Source organism: Tuber melanosporum (genome assembly GCF_000151645.1).
Source record: "Tuber melanosporum whole genome shotgun sequence assembly, scaffold_27, strain Mel28".
Classification (NCBI taxonomy): domain Eukaryota; kingdom Fungi; phylum Ascomycota; class Pezizomycetes; order Pezizales; family Tuberaceae; genus Tuber; species Tuber melanosporum.
This window is the reverse complement of record NW_003298941.1, coordinates 553788-573097: the sequence shown is the minus strand read 5'-3', so window position 1 is coordinate 573097 and position 19310 is coordinate 553788. Positions and strand designations below refer to the sequence as shown.

The window sequence follows — 19310 nt, the reverse complement described above, 5'->3', positions numbered from 1 at the left end:
TCCATAGCAGCACCAGCATACCCTGCTGGCCCGCCACGCCCCGCAACACCTCCATACATCCCAACAGGAGATGCAAAAGCTCGGAAGATCGGCTTTAATTCTTTACCGGTACACCTGGCTTTATCTTGAGCGGGTTGGTCGGCGGCCATGGACATTCTCGGCAAACACCGCATCGGGTTCAATAACCTAGGAGTGCAGCTATTTGCAGATCTTGAGAGGGACCTATCTCTCGCGTTGACAAAAGGTGAGTCTCAGCTATTGCTGATAATTGAGGCCAAATCTGTTAATTATTTTTCTTTTAATATAGGATCGAGTGAGAAGGCAGATCTAGAAAGGGCAATTGCGGAGCAGAAGGAACTTTTGCAGGAGAGGCAGGCTTTAGTGTACACCCCGAACTCGCCTATTGGCGTGGCCTTAGTTATTCCCTATCCAAAGAACTACCTGGTCTAGAGCCCTTCAACGTGCAAAAAAGCATATGAAAGAGAAGGGGGTATGGAAGGAAAGGGAGACTTTTACACTGTCTAAACGCCGGAGGCGCTATTGATGGGGGGATCGGAGCTTCCTATGTGTACCGTAGCGCAAAACATGGCTTTCTAGATTTCTTAAAGATACCCTCATTCTCGAGTCTCTCAATCAAGAACAATAAACCCAGACCAAATACCACTGCCTTCCCCGGCCCTTCAACCATATCATGGAACTTACCAATCCATTTCTCCACCCCCCTCACCAACGCTTTCTCCATCGCCGCTCTTTTCTGCCTCTAGATCAATCTCTATAGCTGGCCACTCACTGGGCAGGCTGGCTGAGAGAAACCGCGTTTGGGCTAGGCTCGTGGCTTGGCGATGGAATTGGACTGGTGGGAGGAAAAAATGCTTAAGAATAGATGTAATGCGCGGGCAAAGGCAAAACTGGTGATATATGATGGGGACTGAATCGATTGGCGACTTTGTGGAAGGATTTGAGGAATGGTAGAGGGAAGGTGAGAGAAAGAGGGGAAGCTAATGGCATGTTTGGGTCAGGAAAGTTGGTAAAGTTCTCCGTCCCCGAAACACCTACCGGTACTGCCATCCAAAGCCACCTTGTGAAATACCTCCGGGATGAACCCTTACATGCTGAGCTAGTATCACGTATGGGTTCACAAGACCTAGCTTTAATTGGGTAGGTAATTTTTGACTCTCCAGATTGCTTATATTATAGTATTATTATCATAATATTACCATGCCTTTGTAGTGGTATGATATGATATAAGGATTTTGGAATAGCACCCATAACGAATTCCAAAACCAGCAGGGAAACCCACAACGAGTTACAAGTCGCACTCATACACATCTCACAACCGACAAGCCAATTCCTCCTCTTCCAAGGGCTTGGGGCACGGGCGGGAGCCTTCCTGACCGGATTACGGCAACACCCGAATCCCCGGCCCACCAAGCACGTGGATACATAAAGCATGGAATTTCTGTATGAGCTTAGTCTTCAATGTGAACTGCCGGCGGGACGGGTTGTTACATTAAGTGGAAAAAAATATGGGTATATTGAACGTAGCCATAGTTCTATCCTCTGCAAGTATGATACCCCATTCTAAACCCTGAAAGTGCCCAATCGAAAGAAGGAAATAGGTATGATATCAAAATATTGAAGAAAGCGTCAATCAACCATGAGAACCGCATCTACACTACCAAAACCCGCTGCAACACCTCCCTCGTCGCTCTGCCTTCCCTTAGTTCTCAACAGCCAGCCTGCCTCCTCGTTCATCACGATTTCTTTGAGACCCTTCCCTCTCTCTTCCCCTTCTCCGTCTCTCCACAAGATAGCGCCGTAGACACCCAATTCTCCAATCACACCCCCACTCATCAGCTCACCATTCCTTATGATAGTATTCTCGAGCGGTGGCGGCTCAATCAGTTCCATGAGGATATACCCACTCCAATGGGACTCCGGAATAGACTTGAGAAAGCTAGGAATATCTCCTCTGTATATATTATTCCCACCTCCTTCCCGTTGCGGCTTGAGAACATATGTATCCGGTTTCTCAAGCGCAATTTTACGAGCCGCCATACCGGCAGGCGATTGATCCAGAGGATGAATAGCGGCAAACGTGCCTCGGACCCGAGAAGAAACACTTTGATCAGGGAGAAATCCCTCAACAGCTCCGCCTGTGGCCAGGACTTGTTGGATCTTCTTAGCGCCGGCAAGTTGGGTGATCACGGATGGGCATTTTATGGCCTTCGAACGCTCAAGGGTAGTCCTTGCAGCCCAGTCGCCCTCCCCAGCATAATCTCCTGGTCCATATCCTGCGCGGAAGTACACCGTAGAGATCTCAACCTGCGTGTTGGGAGCGTGCGGCGGGGAATAAATCAGGGCCCGAGTACCGGAAACCAACTCTGTGAGCTTGGGGACATCCGGAAGCGAAATGCGGTATGTCTGGACACCATGTTTCTCGAAAAGCTCGTATTCCAGCCACCTCTGATCGAAAACGTTCTTCTCTCCCGGCTGGATGATCATAAAGACAGCTGTAGACCTTCCATCCCCACCGCTCCCGTAAGCTCTGTGGGCGATTACCAGTCCCTTTGCTAACTCTTGTAGAGCAGGGCTCACAGGAATGTTTTCGGGTTTGATGATGCTATCGGAAGGATAAGCTCCCGTTTCTGCAAGATGTTTGTGTAGCTCGGAGACTTTAGTAGACAATGACCCGAACGACGAAGCAATAGTATTAAATTCAACTTGGTGAATTACAGGAAGAGCGTTGGGGTGCTCCGGAGCAATATGAATCATGTAGTCTGAGCGGAAAAGGCCTAGTGAAAGCGGTTGTACAAAACCTTCAGTCTTGACGTCCAAGTGGACTTTGTAAAGTCTCGCCGTGAAGTCATCGACCTCTGAAAGTCTATAGAAATTAGTATTGGATCCGTGGCTTCATAAAACTCTGCTTTGCCACTCACTCAACCATTATCTTCTCTAGCCACTCTTCGTTCCCGGCAACCCTAGCATACAGCTCATTATAATCCTTCTGTACCGCCCTCCCTTCCTCCCAGCAGCTTCTTGGAAACGGGCTCGGAAACAAAGTAACCGGGGCATGGGTAGCGAGTGCTCCGTTCGGGCTCAACTTCTCCGAAATAAACGATTCCGCAGGTCTAACATTCAGACCGTGAGAGAGCGAGTAGTCCGTAAGGGCCTGAAGGAGATAGGATAACTGGGTTTGGGACAATTCCGGCGGGTAAGAAGGAAACATCTCTGCTGCCATTACTCGAGTATGGGAGGGTGCGGAAGAAATCCTGGACGGAGGTTTGCAGGAAGGGAACTAAAGTGATTGCACCCGCAACGAGATTGCACTCGCAGCGAGATTCTTTCCTTTAAGGGAAACTTCCTCACCTTGATTATCGGTTTGTTGGCAAGGAATCTCGCCTTCGGTGCAATCTAGTTGTTGGTGCGACTACTTTAACTGGTGGGTTGGGGAGGAAGAAACGAATTACGAATAATACCCATATGACTGCTTCCAGAAAGCTAAAAAAAACAAAGTGCTAAGAAGGGTGATTTCATGCGGCTCAAATATGCGCTGATAAGGTTCATGCTTATGTGCGCCATGGAAGTGATTGGAAGAGACTGACAAATAGCAAGTTCTGAGTTACATACCGTTGAAGGGCAAAAATTTCCGAGTAGACTACCGGTACCGTAAGTCAGTTAAAGAAACTGTGCGGTGCGGTAGCTAGGACCAGTGGCATACAGGTATGATATATGCAGAGTGGATCTATCAGGTTAGGGACTAACTTAAGAGAGTGCATCCTTGCATGATTGCTATTATTGACCGTTTCGTGAATTGTGCCCACGCGAGGACCACATTAAGGGCGCGTCAGGTTGCCACACCAAACCTTGATTATGTCCCTGATTTTGGAGGTTTGCGACAAACTTCTATTTTGTTTTGGAGTAGCATGTCTGGTTGACACCAAATCTCAATAATGAAGATGTAATAATAAGGTCAAAATGAAGGTTTCTGAAATACTGGTCTGACCAGTATTTTCCAAACCTACAACATTACTCCTACAATATTGCTGAGTCCTATCTATCTATTACATCCATTGAACTCCATATACCTGTCACGAACGTGGCTTAGCGAGGAAAGGGTTTTTCACGTGACACATGGGTATGAGTCACAGGTATGTTATTGTTTCACGCATATGACCCATTCGGGTTATATGATTAGTTATGTGTGGGATTTGTGATGCTTTCGCACAAGGCTCAAGTATGAGTCATGGGACATGCGCCTGATGAGTATGCCTTACGAGTGTGCCTTACGGGCAAGCCTTGCGCATATGATTTATGTTTCACACATGACCTCATTATGATGTCATGGGTTTCGTGACATATGACTTTGTTTATTGTGTTATGATTGGTTTATGAGTTTTGCACATGACCTCGCTATGAGGTCATGGGTTTTGAGCATGTGATCACTTTGGTCATATGATTAGTTTGTTATGATTTAGTTTCGCACATGTGACCACTTTAGGTCACATGACTAAAGGCGGGAAGAACACTATATAAGGAGGCCGATACGGCCGAGGAAGATAGGTTCTTCACGCTTTGTTCTAAGTACTTTTCCTACTTATTACTTTAACAAATATAAAACACCCTTATGATCTTTACCTTTATTGCAATGTTATCGTTACGCCAAGGAAGGAGCTTTACGAAGAAGAGTTAGAGAAAGCTTACGATAGGCTTTGCCAGTAGAAGACAAGGGTCTTGTACTATCGGTAATGTAGGCAGAAGCCTAGAGCTATCGTAAGACAAAGAGAAGAAGAAAAACAGGAAGAGAAGTATCGTTCCCCGTCGCCAAGCACTAACTATCCAAAGAGGGATCATTACATTACAAAGCGTCACCTAGTGCGATGCCAAACGATATAAGACGGCATCCTTCAACCCAGACTGGGAAGGAGATATTGACATCGACGATCAAAATCTTAATATAGGAGGATTCAGCGACGTCCTAGATCACGTCTCAGCGGAACCCTCGAGAGCAGCAAGCCCAGTAACCCCAGAGAAAGGATCACCAGTTGATAGCTCTCCTGCTGGAACGCCTCAACCCGAGAGAATGTCGGGATCCGCAGTACCTAGGCCACCGGCCCCAGCCGCTCCGGCACCAGGAACCAGCATACTTGGAATGACTGAAAATCAGTTTCAGGCATTTCTTGCAGCCACACGAAATACAGGGCAAGGAAATGTCCAACGACCAAAAGCAAAGGAGCCCGACACATAGGAAGGAGCCGAAGATAAGCTGTGAATATTCTTAGCGCAATGCGAGGGATATTTTGCAGTTAAGGGATACGGAGATCACCATGATGAAATTAAGATTCCATATGTGGAATCTCTACTCAGAGGACTCGCGGGACAATGGATCATGCCCTTCCAAGATGGACGGAAACAGAGGGAATGGGTCACGTACGTAGAGTTCAAGGCGACACTCTTCGAACAATTTGGAGACCCCAACGCCAAAGAAACAGCAAGACGAAAGCTAGAAAAACTCCAGCAAGGAAAACAAACGTTCTCAGCATACTGGAACAAATGTCGACTGTTGGAATACGAGGCCGAGTTTGATGATGTGACTCTCTACATCATCCTCCTGAGAAACTGCAGTGAGAGACTCCAAGAGGCATGGGGAATCTCTGACCTGCGCTATATGATAGCCGAACGATTTGCAAGATGGGCAATCGACAAAGAAAGCAAATTAAACATGGTTCGGAGCAACTCGGAAAATACTATAGCACATAAGGTGGCCCAATCATCCAGGAATGTGGACGGGACCTTCAAACCGCAAGCACCGCGAGGAGAAAGTCGAACATTACCACCAGGCGAACCGATGGAATTGGACAAGTCAAGAGCAGGGCCTGCTCTGAATCGGTCTAAGGAAGAATACGCCAGAAGGATGAATGGGAAACTATGCCTAAGGTGTGGAAAAGCAGGGTATTGGATACGAGAATGCAGAAGCCAACTGGACAACGGATACCAGGGAAACAGAGCTACTGGAAATAATCGTTTCCAAAATCAGAAAAGAAGCAACATCCGCGAGATGATAGCAGAGGATTCACCGGCGGAAAACGAAGAGGGTCTCCAGTTAACGGTAGTTTGGGAGACCCAAGATGTGGACCGGGAAAATCCATCAAATTAGCGAACTACTACACGGCACTACACACGTAAAGAGGAGAAGAAGATGGAGATCGTCTGATGATTAAAACGAAGATATACAACAGAGAAAGCGAAGAAACAACAATATATGCAATGCTCGACTCGGGGGCAACTGAGGACTTCATCGACAAAGAAATATGCGACAAATACGGCCTCCTTACCAAACAAGCGAAGAAAGCAAGACAGGTCTACTTAGCGGATGGAAAACCAAGCGCTATGGGTCCTATAACCCATACGGCGACAGTACCCATGGACATTGACAGCCATAGGGAAAGGGCAACCTTTCAAGTGGCAGATCTGAAGAACTATGAGATAGTCCTAGGGATGCCATGGTTACGGAAGCATAATCCGACGATTGATTGGAATGAGAACAAGATGACCTTTACATGCGAACTATATGCGACACGATGTCTCAACAGTTCACCTGTGGTCTACTCAATACCGATATGAGAAGCGGAGGAAGAAACTTTGTATGCAAAGTTTGCCGAGATGCGGCAAGACAAGAGGGTCCGGATACAAAGACTGGACCAAGAGGCAAAAGTGCCTACCAAGGGTTCCAAAGGGACAGCAGGACACGACCTATATGCCAACGAAGGAATCAAGATACCGGCCAACGGGCAGGCAATGAAAGCGACGGGAATAGCCATTGGACTCCCAGAAGGCACCTATGGACGAATAGCACCCCGCAGTGGTCTAGCAGTCAAACACCGACTCATGACCATGGCAGGGGTGATCAATGTCGACTATACCGGTGAAATCAAAGTGGTCCTGGCCAACCTAGCTCAAGAGGACTACCAAGTGCAGAAAGGCGATCGAATCGCACAGTTGATAATCGAAAAAATCAACAAAGAGGATCTGCATGAAGTAGATTAACTGGAAGAAACCATAAGAGGAAACAAGGGATTTGGAAGTACGTACCAAAACCAGCTCGATACAACAAAAAGAATTGAGATCAAAGAGATCACAGCACAAGCCTTTGGACGATATTATGGAAGAGGAGATACAACAGGAATTCTCAAATGGACATACGAAGACGAAAAAGCGGTTCTAGCAAAAATCAACATTAGCACAGAGCTAGCAATTCAGGACAAGAAATACCAAAGCAAAAAAGGATGGAAAGAATTGGTTCCAAAAGAATATCACCAATTCACAAATCTATTCCAAGAAGAGGAAGCTACGGAGATACCACCTCGAAGACCAGGAATTGACCACGAAATTCAGCTGGACAAAGATGAAAAAACAGGAAAGACAAAAGAGATTCCCTATAAGAAGTTATACCCCCTAGGGGAAGCAGAGCTCGAAGAACTTAGGAAGTACATCCAGCAAAACCTAAAGAGAGGACGGATCCGAGAGTCTTTCGCGTCAGGAGGATCCCTAATACTATTCGTCAAAAAGAAAGACTGAAAAATGAGACTATGCGTGGACTACAGAGTCCTCAATTCGGTTACCAAGAAGGATGGATATCCACTACCCTTAATTGGGGAAGCACTGGACTGACTACGATCTGCAAAATACTTCACCAAACTCGACATCAAAGACGCATACCACAATATATGCATCAAGGCAGTTGACGAATGGAAGACTACATTCGCCTCAAGATACGGAATATTTGAATACTTGGTTATGCCCTTCGGGCTAACCAACGCACTGGCTTCATTCCAGAGATGGATCAACAAGGTACTTAATAAGTACCTCGACATATGTTGCATCGTATACTTGGACGATGTACTCATATACTCGGAAAACATACAACCACACCAAAAAGATATCAGCAATATCATGGCGGCAATACAAGGATCAGGAATGAAGATCAAACCAACAAAATGCGAATTCCATAAGGAAGAAACAGAATACCTTGGATTTATTATCAATCGGAGTGGGGTCAAGGTCAACCCTGTTAAAACAGCAGCTATATGGGATTGGGCCAAACCAAACAACAAAACAGATGTCCAATGCTTTATAGGATTCTGCAACTTTTATCGAAGGTTCAGAGAGGGGTTTAGCAGACTTGCAAAACCACTCTATAACCTAACGAAAAAAGACAAGAAATGGGAATGGGGAGAAATGGAACAAAAGGCATATGATGCAATACGAACGCATCTAACATCAGCACCCATATTGGTCCATTTCAATCCAAACTGAAGGACAATGATTGAAACGGACGCCTCAAAATATGTATGCTCAGGTATACCATTGCAACAATGCGACGATGGAAAATGGAGGCCAGTGTCCTATCGATCCAAGACAATGACCCCCGCAGAGTGCAACTATGATATTGCAAACAAAGAACTATTAGCAATAGTTCAAGCATTAAAAGAATGGAGAAGATATGTTTCGAACAACGACCATCCAATCCGAGTTCTAACCGACCACAAGAACCTGGTGCCGTTCATGACTACGAATGAACTGAACGACCGCCAGATAAGATGGATGGAACACCTTAGCAAATACAACTTCAAAATCGAATACCAACCAGGCAAAGAAAGTGGAAAGCCAGATGCTCTCACAAGGATTACAAGCGACAAACCACAAACAAAAGAAGACGAAAGGATCAAACAAAAAACAGGGACCCTATTACCAAAAACCTACTTCGAGGCAATGGAGGTTATCCAATTCACATCAAAGGAAGAAAGAGGAATTGAGAACGCAAACAAGAAAGACAAAACAATCCAGGCAATAAGAGAAGCCCTAGAAGGAGGAAAAAAGGAGATGAAAGGAATCGCACTGGGGTTATGCCAATGGAAGGACGGAAATATGTGGTACGATGGAAAGCAATGGATCCCGGAAGAAGAGGAGATAAGGACAGACATCATATGACAACACCACGATATCCGAACGGCAGGACACGGAGGGACGGCTAAAACCACAGAATTCATCACGAGGTCATTCTATTGGCCAGGACTGCGCGAAGATGTCAAACGATATGTTAGGGTCAATTATACCTGTGCTATGCCAGAGGACGAAAACGGCTAAACACGCACCATATGGATTACTAAAATCAAACGAAGTCCCCGAACAACTATGGGAAACAATTACTATGGATTTCATCACGGACCTACCAACAGCGGAAAATTGCGATAGCATCTTCGTCGTGGTGGATCACCTGACCAAAATGAGTCATTTCATTCCGGTTAGGAAAGACATCAACACGAGGGATTTTATAAAAACATTCTTCCGAGAGGTCTTTTGACTTCACGGCCTCCCAAAGAATAACATTACCGATCAAGAAACACTATTCACATCGGGACTATGGAAAAAAGTAACCGGAGAAATGGGGATACAAAACAGAACGAGCACAGCATTCCACCCACAAATAGATTGACAAACGGAACGGGTAAATGCGATACTCGAGCAATATTTAAGGGCCTATGTCAACTATCAGCAAGATGATTGGTACAAGCTGTTATCTATGGCCGAATTCGCATACAACAATGGAAAGCAAGAAACAATTAGCACGACACCCTTCTTTGCAAACTATGGACAACATCCACAAAGTCAGACCACATATCATACGATTAATGATGTGATACTGGATAAAACAGATATGGGGAAACTACACGAAACATTACAATACGAAATGAGTTAAGTACAACAACGACAGAAGGAACAATACGATAAGCACCGAAGACCAGATCTGAACATACGACCAGGAGATATGGTATTGCTAACACCACGCAATATTTATACAACGCGACCATCAAAGAAATTGGACTACAAGAAAATAGGACCATTCCGGATACTTGAAAAAGTAGGCAGCCGAGCTTATAAACTCGACCTTCCCTCCTCAATGCGAATATACAATACATTCCACATCTCACTCCTTGAACTACACAACGACAATAAGTTTCCTTCACAAACACTTATTCCTCCCCCTCCAATCGAACTCGACGGAGAACCAGAATATGAGCTCGACGAAATAGTCAATTCCCGCTTCTTCCACGGTCACCTCCAATACCGAGCCAAGTGGACAGGATATTCTCCTGAACACGATAAAACTTGGTACTTCGCACACAACTTCGAAAACGTACAAGATGCCATCTCAACCTTCCACCAGCGATACCCAGGCAAGCCCGGCCCAGGTGACGATCACGTTCAACCAAGACAAAGGAGAGGGAAAGACTCCCACGCAATTGCAGCAACACGAGGGCTGGGGCAATAGCCCCCACTAAACCACATCCACCAGCTCCGAATACTCATTCATGGGGCCAACCGACGAAGAACTCAAGGAAAGGAAAAGACAAGCACAGCATAACGCCATGTCATGGACGGTATGCTACGATGACGGTTGCCAAACACACTTTGGCGACAAGGAAGGCTCGGGATGGTTCCCGAGGGAATGTCGAAAGCGTGGCTCACGCCCAGATCACGTCCTGAAGCATTGGCAACAATGCTTCAGAAATGGGTGCAGAATGCACCGTAGGACAAAAAATATCTGCGGGATTCTACCCGCAGAAGGATGGAAGCCGAAAAGAGTTGGAAGGACAAGATGCCAGAAAGGCATGGGCCGTGAGGACGCGGTCCAAGGAGGGAGGGGCCCAAAATTCCTCGGCAGACACGGAACTGGATGTTAGGAGCCTACACAGGCAGATCCGGGGACTCCGAGAACAACTGGGCCAAGCCGAGGTCACAATTTCGGCAAACGACAAAACGATCGCGGAGCTTAGACAGCTGAACGACAATCAGCGGCACACGATCGAGATGGCAAATCTGACTCTGGAATTGGTAAGGGTCAGATGGAGGACGGCAGACGAAAAGTTCCACAAGCTGAGAAGGACCATGCGCTCGGCAGGATGAGAACTATTGAAACTGGGAGAAAAAGCCTGAGGGGACTCAGGCTTAGGAGGAGAGGAGCTAATGTCACGAACGTGGCTTAGCGAGGAAAGGGTTTTTCACGTGACACATGGGTATGAGTCACAGGTATGTTATTGTTTCACGCATATGACCCATTCGGGTTATATGATTAGTTATGTGTGGGATTTGTGATGCTTTTGCACATGGCTCAAGTATGAGTCATGGGCCATGCACCTGATGAGTATGCCTTATGAGTATGCCTTACGGGCAAGCCTTGCACATATGATTTATTTTTCGCACATGATCTCATTATGATGTCATGGGTTTTGTGCATATGACTCAGTCGAGTCATATGACTTGTTTATTGTGTTATGATTGGTTTATGAGTTTCGCACATGACCTTGCTATGAGGTCATGGGTTTTGAGCATGTGATTACTTTGGTTATATGATTAGTTTGTTATGATTTAGTTTCGCACATGTGACCACTTTAGGTCACATGACTAAAGGCGGGAAGAACACTATATAAGGAGGCCGATGCGGCTGAGGAAGATAGGTTCTTCACGCTTTGTTCTAAGTACTTTTCCTCTTCCTTGCTGTCGCTTCGCCCTGAGCGTTTCTTTCGCCATCATGATGGGCCTTGATGCCTTTGATTCTGGGGGAGATATCTGAGTTCGCTCAGTAGTTCCTGGGGTCTTTGGTGTTGAGGTCTATTAGGCGTTACGTGGTGGATAACTTGTTTGCATCTTGTTTTGTTGGGTTGGTTATCTCACGAAACTTGCACTGCGAGCACTCATTACGGTCGCATATGAGCCCCTTTCAGTAAAATGTCTACGTATTCCTGTCTATCGTCTACTCGCAGGTTTCGCGTTCGATTGGGGAGATTGAACATTGTGTTTGGGGGGATCCCCCGTGTCATTCTTTGGGCCTGCTCATGTCTTTTGTTGGGTTTTAACCGAGTCCTTAGTTCTTACGATACAAAACTCCCTTGGGTTAGACTGATGACCTTCCCAAGTATCAACACGTCGTACCGGCTGCATCAACCCACTGGGGAGGGGGCCTCGCCGGCCCCCTCCCTCTTCGTTACTACATGCTTCTACGGTCGGGATCCTACAATGTTGTTTATCGCCGTTCCCTTCGAGTTTCTGTCCTTGCGGCATTTACGGCGATTCAGTCAGGCGTCTCCTCCTCGCACTCGTGGTGATGGCTTTGACCCTGAAAAATCTTACCCCCTGCTGTGGTGATTGTTGCTACCTGGGATGGCGTGGGACGATTGGCTGCCAGACACTCGCGTTGTCTGTGCGTCTGGGTGGTTCAGTTGTGGTCTGTGGTTGGTGGCTTCACCCATTTCAAGTGGGGCCTACCTCCTGTTTGTCTGCTTCTGTTCGTTCGCCCTCCCCCTTCTTGTCGCGTCAGTTGGGGATGCCTTTTGCCCGTTGTTCGGTCCGTGCTTGTTGCTGGACCAGTGGGGCTGGCTTTGGCTGGCTCTGCTTACTCTTTCCCGACTAGGTTGGATTTCGGTTCGGCTGGGTTGGATGGTGTGGCTGGTGCCCGTGCCTTTGGGTGTTAGTGCTGCCTCCGTTGTAGCTCCCGGCTGTGGCTGGTGGGCTCCCCTATGCTATACGGTGCTGGGAGTTGGGGCTCTGTTCGTGTGGCCCAGATGAATGGCTGCCTGGCGGGGCTGGGTATAAGCTGTCCTCTGGCCATCGGATGGTGGTTCTGTCTGAGGGGCTGGGGGGGCTGGATGGGCTCTGTAGCGTCTGGTGTGTAGGGCTTGGGGGGGGCTGATTGGAGGGGGAGAGGCACCTGCGAGCACCGGTCGGACATGCATCAGGTTGGGCGATGTCTAATTAAGTGATTCCGGACCGGTTTGGGCTGCTGGGCGAAGATGCTGAGTGCTGTAAAGCTCTCCGGCGGACCGCTGGGCTGATGGCCACCTGTGCGGATAGTGGGTTGCGACCGCCTGGTTGGACTTGTTTGGGTTCTGCATGCTGGGTGTTGTGGAAGTTTGTTTGGTTTCTTTGGTTTGGCAATGGGCATGGCTGGCAGGGGCAAGGCACCACGGGTGGGAGATAGGCCTCACTGACTATTTCGGTCTGTCACCACCTCTATGTATTTCTTTTGTTTATGAGTTTGTTTTGGGGGACAGGCAGCGGGTACAGGTCCTCCTCACCATTACGCTCCTAGGAGGCACTTGGCAAAGTGGGTTTATAGGGTCGACGGCCTGGCATGCGGATGTGAGAGGTGGACATGTTGGTCACCTCCTCTCTGCCATTGTGTCGCCTGTAGTTTATATTTGGTTTGGTTTGTTGTTAGGTTTTTTACTGTGGTGGAGGTGTTGCGGGACGGTATTTAGACTGAGTGGTAGTGGTTTTGATTTTGTTTGACCAGGGACCTGGTTGGGTCGGTCTCTTGCTTGGCTTCGGCTAAGCTTGGTGCTGGTTGGCTTCATACCAGAGGGGCTACAGACTTGGACCGGGGAGGGCGCTGGGTTGTTTGATGGTCTTGTAATTAGTTTCCGTGCGGGCATGACTCGGGGATGGCAGGTGCGGGACCGTAGACTTAGTTAGCCTAGGATTAGTGGTATACCAGTTAGCGGTATCCCTTTACCAGCGGGGGCTCGTCATATGCCAGAGTTGGCGGTACGAGTTTAAATAAAATTAGATTGACTTCTAAGGACTTTTCGTACTTATTACTTTAACGAATATAAAACACCCTTACGATCTTTACCTTTATTGCAACGTTATCGTTACGCCAAGAAAGGAGCTTTACGAAGAAGAGTTAGAGAAAGCTTACGATAGGCGTTCCCGGTAGAAGACAAGGGTCTTGTACTATCGGTAACGTAGGCAGAAGCCTAGATGTAACGTGTTCGCAAGGTGTTAATCACGTTATCGGTAAAGAATGCGATAGTTGGCAGGCGGCCTGCTCTTCTGGAGAGGAGGCGAGAGCTGAGAACTAAAGGAGGCTTTGAGGGTGTACTGGGGAACAAAGAAGTAACCGTTCAACTAAGTATATTGAAATACTGTCTGTCGAAGTCTGCCTTTTCTTCGTAGAAATAGGCGGTCTTTAAATACACAAATCTGTTTATGTCTAGCATGAACGAAACTAGTCAAAGGTATCAACTGATACTCTTTGGTAAAACTGCTTAAGTATCAAAGCGATACTTAAAACAAAACATAAAACAAAACCAAGTATCAAATGATACTTAAAACAAACCAAGTATCAAGGCGATACTTAAAACAAAACATAAAACAAAACAAAGTATCAAACGATACTTAAAACAAACCAAGTATCAAAGCGATACTTAAAACAAAACATAAAACAAAACCTATAACCGAGTACCCGTACCGGTTACATTCCCCAAAACAAAACAACTGATTAAAACAAATACAACCTAATAATCATCAAAAAAGGATTCTGAGAAACTCATGGCTTCAGTTTCCGCAAGAAATTCCTCATTATAAGTATTACACCAGGGGCAGGAAGAAACCCTAAAGAAACACTTAGACTCAAAGAAATGTAAATCACAGTAGTTACGAATACCAGATTCGTGCTGTACATCAACCCAAGCATGATCACAATCAGGACACTAGTCAATCCAGAGGATTTCGAAATAGTTCTCAAGTTGGATAGCATCGCGGTTCAACAACAGTCCAACAACCTGTTGTCGCTGTCTCACATTGAGCTCCACATAGTTTGACATTGTTATGGTATTCGGATGGTGATTGGTGACTAGATAAAATTGTCGAGAGCCCGCTCCATAGCTTGATTCTCCTCATCGCTGCTTTCGAACTCTGACTCAAAGTATGGTGCCCAAAATCCATCTCTAGCTTTGAGTTCTGTGTGCCATCGCTCGGTTTCTGGCATTGTAGGTGTCCAGCACATGGTGATATAGTTGATTGTTGGGGGGAGGGATTCGTTTGGCATATTGTCTTTCCACCATTCGTTCACCATATCCATAGCGTGCTCTAGTCCTTCTAGTGGTTCCCAACTGTTTTCGCTCGTCGGATATCCTTTCCATTTGACTAAGAACTGATCATTTCCATGCCAAAGGCGGTGGTCTCTGATTTCTTCAACTTCCCATTCATCTTTCTTATCGATGATGATAGGTGCAGGCTGAGAGTGGGTTCTTCTAGGAAACTTGGAGTCGTCATTTGGATGGAATCGCTTGACAGCGGAGGCGTGAAAGACTGTAGTATTGCGGCGGTACATACGCCCATCCATCTGGACAGTGTAGTTCTCTGTATGCTCGTCAAAGGATATGACTTTGAAGGGTCCTCGCCATCGGGGTTGCAGTTTCTTGCTGCGTCCTACATTGGTAATGAACATGTTACCGTGTACCATGAGCATGTCTCCTGGTGGGATGGGGACATGTTTGCGTCGTTGTTTCTGAGCAGTAGTGGTGCTTCGGAATTGGGCAGCCTTAACAGCTTGGAAAGCATCGTTCCGAATTGCTTGGTGGCAGTTTAGATGGTCATCAGAGGCTGGGACTGAGGAGTTCTTAAATTGGGTCATAGGTAGTAGGGGGTATTGACGGCCAAAGACTGCTTTGTATGGTGACATTCCCAGGGTATCTGAAAATCCAGCATTGATATATACGGCGAGCTCAACAAGGGCTGGTTCCCAGTTGGTTTGTCGTTCATTGATCATGTTCCTAATTCCGGTCTTAACTTCGCGGATTTTTCGTTCTGCCTGGCCATTAGTCTCATGGTGTCCAAGGGTAGCCATTATGTGTTTTATTCCGAGAGAGGTCAAGGTTTGCTTCCAGAATCTAGCAGTAAAGCGGAGATCAGCGTCACTGACAATAGATAAGGGGTACCCATGGGGGGTAAACAGGTATCGTTGGAGGTTATTCCAGGTGTCTTTAGAGGAATCGGTAACTTTCATTGGAATGAGCCAGGTATATCCAGAAAATCGGTCCACAGCTACCAAGATGGTGTCAAACCCAGCGGATTTGTTGAATGGTCCTGTGAAATCGATAGCATAGGATTCAAATATTTCACATGGTAGTTGGAGGGTCTGAGCTTTCCCTTCAAGAAGTTGTGTTCGTTCTTTATTTGCCTGACAGAGTTCGCATTGCCTGACAAAATCGTGGAAGTCCTTTCGCATTTCAGGCCAGTAAACATATTCTGAGGCATATTGGAGGTTGTGATCCGCACTATGGTGTCCTTTGTTGTGAATCTCGGATATGACATATTCTCTAATCGTCATTCCATTGAACATATGGCCCTTTGGTATGTATAGGCAATGTTCACCATAACGGGTGCTGGTATAGACCATTCCGTTTGATATGTTGTAGGGGGCGAGGTCTCCATGCCTGGAGCTATCCATGGCTTTGAAGTAAATCGGGTCATGGCGGTATCCTGCTATCATTTGGCTTCGGAAAGCTGAGGTTAATTCTTCTGTGCTTGATCTAACATCTCGCTCATCCTCGATTAGGGATCCTCTTGTTGGCTCAATAGGGGCTTCCTCTTCCTCAAAGGTTTCATAGAGTTGACGTCGATGCTCGGGAATAGTAGGGGGTATGACTGAGACAATGGTTTCATTGTTGTATACTCGTAAGGGTCCACCATATAGTGGTCGTGAATCGATTATGGGAGGAGAGGATGGCGGGGCTGACTGTAGGGGATGTAAATAGGATATTGCATCCACGTAGGCTGCTGCTTGTTCGAGTTCTTTAAGACCTTGGTATCGTGTTGGAGTAGGGTTGAGGATATGAGGAGATTGGGTTAACTCATTTTCATCGATCATCTCTTCTTCTCCTTCTGCGGTGTCGAAGCTGGTGTCTTTGGAATCATCAGCAGGCATATAGTACGGCCACTGGTATCGGTTTCCGAACTTAATCTCAGTCAGGTGAAAAGGGCAGGTGTTGTGATAACAGTGGGACCAGTGGAGTCTGCTTTGTTTAAGTTCGTGAGGAGGTGTGCTGCGGAGCGTACAATTGTCTTTCCATTCTTCGTCAATGTCCTTTCCTTGTTCTGTTCCGGCAGCACTGTACATGGTATAAGAGAAAGGATTGGAGGGAGTGGCAGAGCTGGCGGTAGCCATCGATGGTTCTTGTTCATAGGAGGTGTGGTCAGGGCTGTCCTCACTTTGTCTTGTGTGGTCGTGAACAAGAGAGGGGTCTGCGATGTCTTGATTCTCATATAGGTGGGAGAGAGCATCAGCTAAATAGTTCGTTCTTCCAGGGGTATAGATGATTTTTGCATCGTATTTGCTGATCTCGCCTATCCATCTTGTTCTTCTTCTTCCAGGTTTTCTTTCTGTTTTAAGGTTAGTGAGAGGTTGGTGGTCTGTAACAATAGTGAAGGTATTGCCCATCAGGATGTGATTGAAAGCGGCGAGAGCATCAATCACAGCAAGGGCTTCCTTGTCTGTTGTTCCATAGTTCATCTGTGAGTTAGTGAACTTCCTGCTGTGTAATGCCGCCCGCCTTGCCGTTTCATGAGAGGCCCCTTGTCCAACCCATGCTCCAACTCCAACATCCAATGCATCAGTAATCCGCCATATCGGTTCTGGTTTACTATAGCCGATAGGTTGAATAACGTTGGCATTTTTAATCAATTCCTTGATGTTGGTAAAGGCTTGGTCATGAGTGTGGGTCCAGACAAATTCTGCATTGCCGGTAAGGTCTATGAGCGGCGCTGTCACAGTGGCGTGGTGTGGTAGGAACTGGGCAATATAGTTGACTAGTCCTAGGAATCGCATGAGTTCCTTTTGATTCCGGGGTGTCGACCATTCCGTTAAACAGGCTATTTTTCCTGGGGCTGCATGTATTCCTTCATCATCTATAACATGTCTTAGAATATCGAGTTTATCGGCAAACAGGATTGATTTGTTTCTGCTAGCGTAGAATTTAGCTTTCCTAAGTTTGGTACAAACCAAACCTATATGGTAGGCGTGTTCTGTTGCGGTGTTCGAGAAGATGAGAATATCATCAATGTAGACCCAAACAAAATGGTGGAGGTATTCGCTCAGGAGGTTTTCCATAATTCGCATAAAGGTGGCGGGTGCATTCATATCACCTTGTAACATAACTCGGCTAATGAAACTTCCGAAGGGTGTTTTGAAACTGTTGTAGCGTTCGCTTTCTGGATCTAACCTCGTTTGGAAGTAGGCATCGCTTAGGTCAATCTTACTTCGGAATCTTGCCCGTCCAACTGCATTTAGAATCTGGGTTTGGTTTGGGATAGCAGAGCTGTCCATAACCGTGTTTTCGTTCCGTAGTTTGAGATCAACCAAGGGGCGGATTCTTTTGCCATCTGCTTTGCGTTGAACAAACATAGGAGCGGCACCTGGGGCTTCTGCCCGGTAGATGACTCCTCTTCTTTGTTGTTGGTTGATCCAATCACAAAGTGGGCTTTTGAATGCGTCAGGAATAGAGTAGGTGAGTTGGTTCTTGAGATTGGAGGGGTCTCGGAGGTGGATGTGGTGGTTCACCTCTCTCATAGGCGGTAGTTCTTCGGGTATTTGATCAGGGAAAACATCAGAGTATTCATCCAATAATTTTTGGGTAGTTGCTTCACAGACTGCGGCTCAGTACTCTCCGCTTGTTGGCTTGCATGAGACTCTGACCTTCTGATCTGGGAAATCGATAGTTGATTCCCCACACCTGATTATAGCTTTGTGGCGGTTCAGGAATGGCATGCCTATTAGGGCATCGTATTTGGCTAGGTTTCCAATCAGCATTTCTTGGGGGGGTAGTATAGCAGAACCAAGTCGAATAGTCGCAGAACTTGTTTTATGGCTTGTGGATCATGATCCTTTTACAGCCATATTGACTGGTATGGGTTGGTTTAGGTCTCGGGTTGGGAGTCCATGGATGGAGACAAAGGCATTACTGATCATATCCCTTCCGATTGCGCCAGTGTCGAATAGGACTCGAGCCCTTTTGCCATTGATCAGGATAGTACCTTCTAGAGCGGTGTGTGCTTTGAATGTAGCCGGAGGTCGAACACTGTTGCATTCCACATCGATGTATCCGATATGGATCTCTTCATATTCATTGGATTGGGCGTTATCGCTTTCAACATTGTTGCTCGACGCTTCTTGCTTAATTGCCTTTCCTTTTCCTTTTTTGGTAGGACAGTTCTTTGCCATATGTCCTGTTTTTCCACATTCAAAACATTCTCCTTTTTGCCGTCTCGATTCTTTGGAGGGTTTTGTTTTCTTCTTGAAAACCCGTGGGGTATCGTCTTCAGAGTTGTTGGAGGCTTTGTGTCGTGGCTGACTGTTCCTACTAGAGGATGTCTGTGTTTTGTAGGCCTTGGTCTCATGGAGAATGGCGTCCTTTCGTTCTGCTCTTGCAATTATTACTGCAATATCATCGCCGTCTTCCTCGAGTGGT

The 19310-nt window shown here is 46.5% G+C and overlaps 2 protein-coding genes; one reads left to right on the top strand and one right to left on the bottom strand.

The window, feature by feature from the left end:
• Nucleotides 1–59: 59 nt before the first annotated feature.
• GSTUM_00006509001 (uncharacterized protein) lies at nucleotides 60–624 on the top strand. XM_002838692.2 has 2 exons: nucleotides 60–244; nucleotides 308–624. The coding sequence occupies exons 1-2, from the start codon at nucleotides 148–150 to the stop codon at nucleotides 448–450; spliced, it is 240 nt and encodes a 79-aa protein (XP_002838738.1). The 5' UTR covers nucleotides 60–147; the 3' UTR covers nucleotides 451–624.
• Nucleotides 625–1510: 886 nt separating this feature from the next.
• On the bottom strand, nucleotides 1511–3435 carry GSTUM_00006508001 (uncharacterized protein). XM_002838691.2 has 2 exons: nucleotides 2940–3435; nucleotides 1511–2884 (listed from the first exon to the last, which is right to left on the bottom strand). Exons 1-2 carry the CDS (start codon nucleotides 3239–3241, stop codon nucleotides 1648–1650), a joined length of 1539 nt encoding a protein of 512 aa, XP_002838737.1. The 5' UTR covers nucleotides 3242–3435; the 3' UTR covers nucleotides 1511–1647.
• Nucleotides 3436–19310: the final 15875 nt, after the last annotated feature.

Bases quoted from the DNA above. Each gene is read 5' to 3' on its own strand.
- GSTUM_00006508001 (XM_002838691.2), bottom strand. From the start codon at position 3,241: ATGGCAGCAGAGATGTTTCCTTCTTACCCGCCGGAATTGTCCCAAACC. The intron at 2,885-2,939 runs GTGAGTGGCAAA...TAATTTCTATAG, and splicing joins CTAGAGAAGATAATGGTTGA to ACTTTCAGAGGTCGATGACT.
- GSTUM_00006509001 (XM_002838692.2), top strand. From the start codon at position 148: ATGGACATTCTCGGCAAACACCGCATCGGGTTCAATAACCTAGGAGTG. The intron at 245-307 runs GTGAGTCTCAGC...CTTTTAATATAG, and splicing joins ATCTCTCGCGTTGACAAAAG to GATCGAGTGAGAAGGCAGAT.